Here is a 10036-nt window from a genome sequence, read left to right as displayed (position 1 = left end):
GGTGGACAAAGTGTCATTTCCAACGTACTCCTCATCACATTATCGAGAACTTGGCTTACCATTTTGATTCGCCTGGAGTGTACCTTTAAGACATCAGCAAGATAAGGGGACTCTAATTTGGCTAATGCTTCTTGACCGTTGTCACTGATAAAGGGCCGGTACTACAACTTCAGTGGTCTGTAGTTACAAGTCAGGTTGTGGGTTATCATTTTGGTCAAATTAGAAGTGGAGAACTGGGGGATTGAGTTGTTTCATTCAGTACACCAGACCACAGTATATGCTCTAGGAGTCCTGAAGACTTTCTGGACTCATAACCTTACTTCACAGGTATGGAGTTGGAGGTCTAGATAGGTAAATGGAGTTGGTCAAATTCCCATCGCTGGTTAAAGAAAGAGCTAAGACCCAGCTAGGCCTTCCTAGGCTGTAAATGGGTCTATTATCTTTCCTGTATAGAATCTATACTGTGAGCACAAATTATACTATAAAGTAAAATATATATCACTCATTAATAGTAGTGGCTTTTGGGGGCTTCCCTGGTGGCGCAGTGGTTGAGAGTCCGCCTGCCGATGCAGGGGACGCGGGTTCATGCCCCGGTCCGGGAAGATCCCACATGCCGTGGAGCGGCTGGGCCCGTGAGCCATGGCCGCTGAGCCTGCGCGTCCGGAGCCTGTGCTCCGCGACAGGAGAGGCCACAACAGTAAGAGGCCCGCATACCGCAAAAAAAAAAAAAAAAAAAAAAAAAAAATAGTAGTGGCTTTTAATTAAAATACTGGAAGTACTATTTCAACAATCTGGTGATTCTAGTGATTCTCAAATTTTAGTATACATTTAAAACTGCCCAGAGAACTTGCTGCAACAGATGGTCTCACTCTGAGTTAGTAGATGGGGCCCTCAAGTAGGCCTTTATAACAGGTTTCGAAGTGGTCCTGATGGTAATGCTGTTAGCCTAGAGACCACACTTCGGGAACCTAGGTGGTCTAAAGCAAACCCATGCCATTTCCTGCTATTTGTTATGTGCCACTTGTATACTGTCCACCAATGGAGAGCCACATGGTTAGATCCCCCAGCAGGAAGAGCAACTAGTGAAATTTTCTCTGATCTTCCTAGTGCCTTTTTCAGCACTTGCTTAGGGGTGGAGAGCTCTGGCTTGAGTCAGACGGCCTAGGTGCTCTCTTCTGTGTTCTAATGGCTGCATGATCTTGGATAAGTCGCTTAGCCTCAGTGCTTCAGTTTCCCCATTTGTAGAATGGAGATATTGTCTTCTAACTCATAATTGTGGAAGGATTAAATCAGATAACACATACAAAGAGTTTAAATGAACAATAATCACTTGGTCTAGCAATCAGAGACCAGTCAGGAAAAAAGAAATGACTCTAGCTCTTAAAGAAAGACCTGAATAAAGAGGATTGGTTACTCAGGTGATGGAAGGACTCAGAAACCAAACTGGGGGTGGTGAGAGAAACCAGAGGTTTAGCAACAACAGAAAGCTGCAACTACCCCTTGGCTTAGAATAAAAATGGGAGGAGGCACTGTTGCCAGAGGAACAGAGAGGGAGAGAGGAGCATAGTAGGGCTGCTCAGATTCCAAAGAGTCTTTCTGGCAGGAACTGGCGCCACAGGGGAGATTCACTGCCTAGAAGCCAGAGGGCAAGAGACCCTGAGTATATAGTTCTCTGGGATACAGAACAGAGCAGGGGAAAAGCAGGAAATGAATCTCAAGAGTTACTCCTCTACACAGTATATTAGTCATTGTTGCCATGACTGTAATTACTTATGTGCCCCTCTCATCGCCATCACTAGACCATGCCTCCATGTCTAGGACCCTCACTGTGCTTAGGTGTTGAGTGCCGTGTACGTGCAAAGTGGCCTCATTATAAATTCATTCAGCAATCAAAACAAGTGGGGAAAGTTATTTTAGATTAAGAATGGTTTGCATATATTGACTAGATACTAGAGTGTGAAACCAGCATCTTTGTTCCCTGTCTAGAACCCCATGTCACACCTCTGCCTGCTGCACAGTGCCTCACAGTGTCCCTGCACTGTGCCTGTTTCAAAGACGCAGCCTGTAGAACAGAGAGACAAAGCCAGATACCTTCACTAACGATAGTTTGTAGAGAACCATTCTGAAGGTTTGGGGTTGGATGGTGAAGGGGAGGGATTGAGGGACAGTAGAGATCACATTTTTTTTGGACCAAGAACATGCCTTGCAATGACATCACCTAGAGCTACTTCTTTTCATCATTAAGGATATAGTGAACCGATGTAAATGACACTGAGCCATCATTCATGTGTTCTTCTCGCTTGACAAAAATGAGATAATGTAATGACAGTGAAAGGGGGTGGGTGGGAGACTCCAGGAGAAGCAACATTATTAACCGAAAGAGCAAGAGAACATATGTCTTCGGTGATCACTGAAATCTCAAACCATAACCTAAGTTTCAAAACAAACTTTATTCTGTTTGAAGACCTAATACAATGCATTAAAGCAACTTAAAACAACAAGACATAGCTCCATTGAATCTATAGCTTGAACAAATGTCAAGGAGGCACAGTCCCCCCGCCCCCCGCCCCAGGTGCCTTGTAAAGGCAAAATTACAACTGACCATGACATCCTCCCTCTCGTCAAAAGACCAACTTTACTTTAACAATGTCATAGAAACAGATTTGTAAAAACGTCGAAGAGATCGTAGCTTTAAAAAATACACACATATAAATGAGATTTTTTTGTTTGTTTTGCCTTTTTTTCTTCTGTTTTTAAATAGCAGCACCCTGGGCAGCTCACGCTCTCTCACGGTGACAAGTTCCAGGTGAGGTCGGTTAGTGTTTCCAATGAACCCAATTTCGTTCATAATACTAGTAATTTATACTAGTAACTTATATACCTAGATTTCTAAAAAATAAGAATTTGGCATTTCAGAACTTTGTCCCATGTGAGGCATTATGCTATAAACTGCCCCTTTCTTAAATGACCCTGAACTCCAATTTCAGGGTCTGCTCTCCAACTGACTTGGATACCATGCATAGCAAAAGTACAGTTGTTAGAACCAGCAGAATTTTTCTCCCAAAAAGGAACATCAGTAGGACTTCCCAAACACGTTACTAGCTCATAACCAGCTATATGACAAAGCAATTGGTTCCCCACAGTGACGGCTCACATGAACACATTTTGGCTTGACACACCGAAAACGAGGATTTCCGAGTTCAGCGAGTCACGTAGACCAGCTACCCGAGAGGAGTAACTTTTAAACAACAGAAACAAGCCAAAGAATTATGAACTTCTTCTCACTTCACTTGCAAACACTTTTCACCTTTGTAAGACAAAACAAAGCAACTTCAAAGGAAAAAAAAAACCCCATACACACATACAAGAATTGTACTAGACACTGGCTTGTTATGTACTTGAACTCAACGACTGTGGATCTGTTTTGGCTGAAAGGTGTACTGGAAACACAGTCCATGCACATATACATATATACATATATCGAGGGCCGTGAAGTCGTCCGGTGTTGCAGACGCAGGCTTTTTGCCTTTTCAACGTGGTTATGATTTTTCCCTCATGTATTATATCAGATCCCAATGCTCCCAATTCTAAAGCCCCATCACAGCCTCTCTTCAGCTTAGCTTCTGGTTCGTATCTTCAGGATGCTGCGCTGGGTGGGGAAAATCAATGCGTGGATGTAAGCATGTATCAGGAGGGCCTCTGCTGTCTCCATCCCTAATCATAAGCTGCTCAGTGTGGTTAGGAGATGAATGATTGGACTCAGAGCCCTGCTGGTCAAACATCTACAAGGACAGATGTGATGGCATGCCACACGCTGGCAGAAGGGTACTGGGCACAGGCGTAGCATCATAGGTAAGTTGTGACTCACGGTGACAGGAAACAATGAATCCTGCCTTTGCTGGTCAAAGAAAAACCTACTGCATTTCTGCTCGTGAGAGGCAGAAATAAGGCAAGTGCCTAAATACCATGCCATCTTGTGAAGTGGTGAAGCAAAAACGTGGACAGAATGGTAGCTTTTTAATGCAATATTCCATCTCGGATCTTATATTTTAGAAATCAAAGTTCCTTAATAGCATACACAGATGTGCTACTAAAAAAACCACCAAACCTAGTTGATAAACTACTATTAACTAATGGTTGGGCTTCTGTATGACATGGAAGGATAGTTGTAAAGGAGACACTCAGAGAACAAAACCAGGGGAATCGTCAATTGTCTGGAGATGTGAGGGAGATGGTCAGGTCAGTACAGTCAAGTTTGAGGGCTGACAGTCTGGCTGTAAGACTGACTATTGCTATTGATATGAGTAGCTTCATGTAAAAAGGAAAAAAAAAATACATTCTACAGCTGACTGAGTCAGCCACTAGACTGATTCTTTCAAAAGAATTTTAAAAGGAACATTAAAGAAAGAACAAAACAAAACCCCCTTCCCCCCAGTATTTGAAGGAAAGAGAAATAAAGCTGTGGTGAATCTAAATAGGAAAGGAAAACTGAAGTTGTTAAGATTCCATTTTAATCTCCCCATTATTCCTCCCAACACAGGTACAGTTCCCACTGAACCCAAAGGCTTTTGCATATGTAAATTGGGGAGAGAGATCTCTTGCTGTCGCCTTCAGTTGGCAAGAATACTCTAACAAGCCCTTCCTTTTCCCCACGGTGAAGTGTAACACATACAATTATTTGGGTGAATGAGGACTGGTACTATGATTCCTACAATGGCCATGACTTGAACAAGCTCCCCACAATCGGGGCAGGAACGATTATGACCACGTCTATTTGCTTTCTGATCTAAGTTGAGTGGAAAGCTAGGAAAATAGCAGATATCCAGATAAAAATATCTTTTCAGATCATGCTTTTTCTACAGTGGATGTTGGCTGGTTGTTAACGGGTAGTCTAATGTGAAAGAGAGACAGGTTTTCTAAATGCAGCAATGATACTTTACTTTAAAATGGGTGTTTCCAACAAGGGTGAACACTGCTCCAGGACCCTGCCTGCCTGCCTTCCTAAGGCCTAGCATTCCCATAGGTTTGTATTTGTCATGAGGGTATAGTAAGTAGCAGATCAAAGTGGGAAAAGACTTCACTTTGCAGTGATCCACTTCTCTGTAATCACAAGAAAGAGAAAGTGCATGCCATCCTGCCACCCTCCCCCCCACCTGTACATCCCTTTGCTACATTCCCCTCCCTAGATTCAAGAAGTTCACAATTCTTTATGAAACAAACATTGCCAGGTACCGTATCTTAAGTCTTGAAACAACATTGTTGAACTCAGCCATACTTTGTCATATTCATATATCTTTCTCTTTTTTTATTGAATAAAGCAGCTTTGAAGCTTATCAGGCACTGCCCAACAAAACATTTAGTCCAAAAAAATCTGTTATGAACTTTTTAACCTTGGGCTAACAGCCAAGTACTCTGTACAAGAAAAACTGTAAAATATTTCATAGTTTTAAATCTGAAGCCATTTTTTTTTTAAACTGGCATCCTGTACATTTCTTCTTTTTTAAAAAAAAGGTAACGAGTAACAAAATGAATATTAACAAAAAAAAAAATCAGGGACAGTGTTTTCAAGCAACAAAAATTGGGACAGTGTTTTCAAGCAACAAAAACTGGGGCAGGGGAAGCTTATTCTGAAGGTACGTTTAAAACAGGTAACAACGATGAAAATTAAGAATTGCATAGCACTGTGAATTTAGCCTTCAGCACAACAAAACAGAAGCTATTTGGTATTGATACAAATCCATCTATTTGATAGTTAGTCATTCAATATTATGTACATATTTTATATACTAAAAGTCATTTTGAAGTCCTAGTTTCCAAGCTCCATTTTTCTGTTGGTGGGTTTTCTTGGTTTGTAGAGTTTTAATGAAACACTTTCTGGCACTTTGCTACAACAGAATTTCCTCTGAACGTACGTGAGCGGACGTTCCCCAAAGTGTCCCCTGTGAGCGGAAGTGCCTTTCTGCTACATATCGGTTCATTTCGTTAGAAAATGAAATAATCCACAGTGCGATGTGTCTGGGGCCACCGTGCACGGCAACACCCAGGCTGGACTGAGCGACCCCAGGCCAGGGCTCGTCAGCCCGTCCCCGCTCCGGTCTCCAAGGTCCCAACTCTTGAGCTGGTAAAGCTTCTGAAAGCACGAACAAGCACCATGGTTAAAGGCCTCTTTGTCCCTGCACGCAGAGATTTTTGCATTTCTTCTCTTGGTGTCGTGTGTGGTTGTGACTTTAAATTAATCCAAAAAACAAAACCAAAAAGAAAGGAAGAGGAAAGGAAGGAAGGCTAATTAAGCACTCCAGACGAGGAACGGTGGTCGTCGCCCAGTGCGAGCCCGCCGCGTTATGTGTCTTCCCCTACTGCCGTGTGATCGAAAGCTCGAGTCACCTCTGAAGACGGGCGGCTGGGTGTCCGCAGCTCAGTTCCCAGGTCGGGCTGCAGGGGAGCCCTGTGCTTGCTGGAGGCCTCGGGGAGCTGAAGGTGAGAAGCAGGCGGGAGGGCGGCCCTTCATCGCCGCTGCTGCGCGTACACCGGGTAGGCTAGCGTGACGTTGAGGGAATCGTTGTGCTGCACGAGGGACGTGTGTTGGTAGTGGAGCACCAGTTCCTTCAGGGAGCTGTACAGGTTGTAGGGCTCGGCGAAGCCGTAGCCCGTGGCCGTCTTGTTGATGACGCAGTGCTTGACCTCACCGTCCACCCTGCACATGGAGAGAGAGCACAAGGGCCTGGGTGAGCTGGGCCAGGATGAGGCGTTTTGGGTAAAAGCATCGTGAAAAGCCCCGATGCAGGCAGCCTCCACCTGGAGACCAGTCCTGGGGGAGCCCTAGACTCGTGGAGTTGTCCCTTGTCACTTACTGGCTGAGTAACTTCGGGAGGTAACCCAGCTTCACTGAGCCACTGGGTTGCCATCTTTAGCATGGATTAAAAGGGAGACAGTAGTCATCTGTCTGTAAGAGGGGAGCTTTGAGAAATGAGGCGGTGTACGGAAGGGGCTTGCTGGATGCCTAGAGTGCGGTGAGCAGGCAACGGGTGGTGACTTTAGCCGTTCCTATGAGCGCTGCCGCCCAACCAGAGTGGTACCATTACAATTATTAACAGGATTCCTCCTTTCAGGCAGGCCTGGAATTGTCCACATACCTCTCCATCTATTCTCCTATTCCCTTGCCCTCACTCAAAGGTCTCATTTCTTTCCTGTAGCAATATTTCTCTGCTTAAATGGAGGGAGGTGATGGGCTATAAAATACGCAGAGACCCTTTCTCTCCTAGAGGACATTCATGTCTCTGAAATAATGTCAGTGAACCAACCTCACTCTTCAAAGTACCCCCGAACTATTACATAAACAAAGGAAAATAGGCCATAGGACGGAAATGTCTTCTCTTGGGTGTACTCATCTCAGGGACAGTGAGCAGGGTCCTTTCTCTTACTGTTTTAACCTGTCGCTGATGGGGACTTTACCTGTGGGTGGTGCTTCCATGTGGATCGCCTCAGATTCTAACTAACTATACGGAAGCCCCCCCAAAAAGCAGCAAGTGTGGCTATTTCCACTTGAAAGACGAAAAAGGAAAACAGGACTTCTCCCAAGCCCTAGTCTCCCACCTAAACAGCAGGTTTCTTTCTACTCGACAGCCATTCCTGCCTAGACTTGAAAACAGTAGGTCTCATTTCCTCTTCTCCACCGTTGTACTACCGTAACACTCTTAAAGGTTAGAACTTTTCCAAATCCTTGCCCGCATGGTTGGCTGGCTGAATGAATGAAACACCTCCTTGAGCTGTCTGACGAGACAAATAATTGGCTGGGGGTACGTACACTACGGAGCACGCGTAGCAGCCCTGTTTACTGCTCTCCCGGACCAGAAAAGTGCCATCTCGTTTCCCTCGCAACAGGTTTTCGGCTTTGTTTCGGTTGCTGCTGCCAACATTCCACGTCTTCTCGTCGTGGTGGGGCAAATCCTCGTCATCTTCCACCAGCGAATATTGGCTACAAAGGTAGAAGAGAAGGTTTCTAAATGAAGTACATGGCAGCCAGCAGCCTGCCCCTCTCCTTGCTTCGATCTAGTTCCTGCCCCTCCTTCAAGCAAGTCAGGCCAGCGATTGCGGGTCTGACTCGACCAGCCTCTCTGGCCTGAGTTTCCTCATTGAGTTTAGCCTTCAACCCCCACCCCCACCCCCGAACAAAGAGTTTTAGTAGCACTAAGTGATACTCTTCCTGTTTTCAAGTCAGTCAGTAGCTACCTGCGGCAGACAGCAAGGTATTAAACCATCCCGTTTGTCCAGTTTAGATCAGGAAATTGATTGACTAGGAGGAACACCAGTTTTCAAATAATTGAAACAAAACATATACTTAAGCTTTAAAAATATGCTAAACAGGGTTGTCTCCCCCCAACACCACCCCCACCCCCACCCACACTGGTCCCAAAATATGTTCGGATTTTCTAGACGGTTCCAGGACATCATCACGGACACAATGTCACTTCAAAGCCCCATGGGGGAAAAGGAAATCTGCATTCTCCTTTGCTAAACTTTCCTTTTTTAAAATTCTGGGTAATGAGACTGATAATATTTTCTCCTACGAGACGTTCCATTCCTCACTTGCTCTGCAAACGAAGCAAGTTGTGCATTTTCCTTAAATGAAAAAACAAACACCCTTGCTACCTCCCATCTGTGCTAACTACTTACTCTTCGGTGTTTTCATTGCCCAGCCACTCGTTCAGCTTCTTCTGCCGCACACCTTTCTGAGTCAACCACCTGGAAAAGAGGTTTAAAAGGAAAATGCATTAAGAACCTATCCTTGATTTTTGCAATGACCAATCATGCACGTGCAGGGTTCCATTTCCAGTACATACATCAAGTATTGGTCTCTTGTCTTTCTCAGCTGAATGAGGTCTGGTTTAATGCTGTTCATCCGTTTGTCAATCTCACGATACTCGGCAGCCTGCTTCTTCAAGTCCTCCTCCAACCTCCTTCTGCTGTCGACAATTTCACTGATGCGAGACTTTAACTTTTCATAGTTATGCATAATCCTGTAGGCAAGAGCAACGCATCCATAATTACCTGGAGCATCAGGAAAGTTCCCCCAAGGTTGCAGTATTGATTCCCAGCAGTTTTCCTCAGGTAAAGAATGCTTTCTCTCCCTGTCGTTTCACAGAAAGCGAGGTCACCTTTAAACAGTTTAAGAGAGTTGTGGTGCTCTAGCACATGGGCAGTGGAAACCCTCCTGGGTCACCAACCTTTGGATTTCTTTCTCATTGCCTTCGCGTTTAAACTTTTCTATGTATTCTTTGCTGTACCGCTCCTGGGTTTGGCACTGTTCTTCAAATATTTTTATGGTTTCATTAAATGCTTCAATAGCTGTTCTTTTCATTTGGATTTCCTGCAACCCAATTTTAATAAGACAAGGTCATTCCTTTCACAGAAAAGACAATTTCTTACGGCAAGACACTACCAGGACATTTGACCGGCGCTACTATGTGGCACGCAAGTATTTTGTTAGCAAGGTGGGACTCAAATTCATAAAAGCCCTTAAAATAGTATCACAGAAGCACACATTTCCTTTGGAGACTTTTCCCAGTCTCTGGAAGATGACTGCTTGACAGTTTTCTACAGTTTTCATCTTCTTTAAAAACCATTCCACTTTATCAGCAGCTTATGCCATCCTTTTGCTCCCTCTGGCGGTCCCAGATACGTGATGGTCTAGAGGAGATTAAAGCCTCTAGGAAAACAAGGCAGTAAATGTAGCCTCAACCCTTTCATAGTAAGGGCATCGCAGAGTTAAATCCCCATTTCAGAGGTTAGACAAGTCTGTGGCACTTCCAGTATTATTAGCTTTCACTCTAAAGAGAATTCTTCAATCTGCTGTTATGCCAATCCAACTTAATTTATTATTCTGATACTTACAGGCTTGATTTAAAAGATTTATAGTAAGTAATTATTAGACTAATCAACGATTCACAAATAAATGATCTCCCCACTTTCTTACTGGCAAAAACTCAACCTTTTAAATTCTTTTTCTGAAGCTGAATATAACATGCATTAGCTTCTA

At 44.1% G+C, this 10036-nt stretch overlaps 1 protein-coding gene across 5 annotated transcripts in view; it reads right to left on the bottom strand.

The window, feature by feature from the left end:
* Positions 1–2431: 2431 nt before the first annotated feature.
* The window catches only part of PIK3R1 (phosphoinositide-3-kinase regulatory subunit 1), an 86916-nt gene continuing 79311 nt past the window's right edge, over positions 2432–10036 (bottom strand). For 4 of the 5 annotated variants that reach the window (XM_030844649.2, XM_030844655.3, XM_030844687.2 and 1 more), the window contains 5 exons: positions 9225–9367; positions 8841–9017; positions 8674–8742; positions 7805–7975; positions 2432–6694 (listed from right to left, as the gene is read on the bottom strand). In XM_030844649.2, the coding sequence (XP_030700509.1) occupies positions 6505–6694; positions 7805–7975; positions 8674–8742; positions 8841–9017; positions 9225–9367 (750 nt within the window). In that variant the 3' untranslated portion in view covers positions 2432–6504. Of the gene's footprint in view, positions 6695–7804; positions 7976–8669; positions 8743–8840; positions 9018–9224; positions 9368–10036 lie in introns of those variants that run through there. The other variant, XM_030844667.2, reaches the window with a different exon arrangement.

The sequence above is a fragment of the Globicephala melas genome, chromosome 3, assembly GCF_963455315.2.
Source record: "Globicephala melas chromosome 3, mGloMel1.2, whole genome shotgun sequence".
NCBI lineage: Eukaryota > Metazoa > Chordata > Mammalia > Artiodactyla > Delphinidae > Globicephala > Globicephala melas.
Note: the sequence above shows the minus strand (reverse complement) of the source record. Positions and strands in the feature narration are given on the sequence as shown.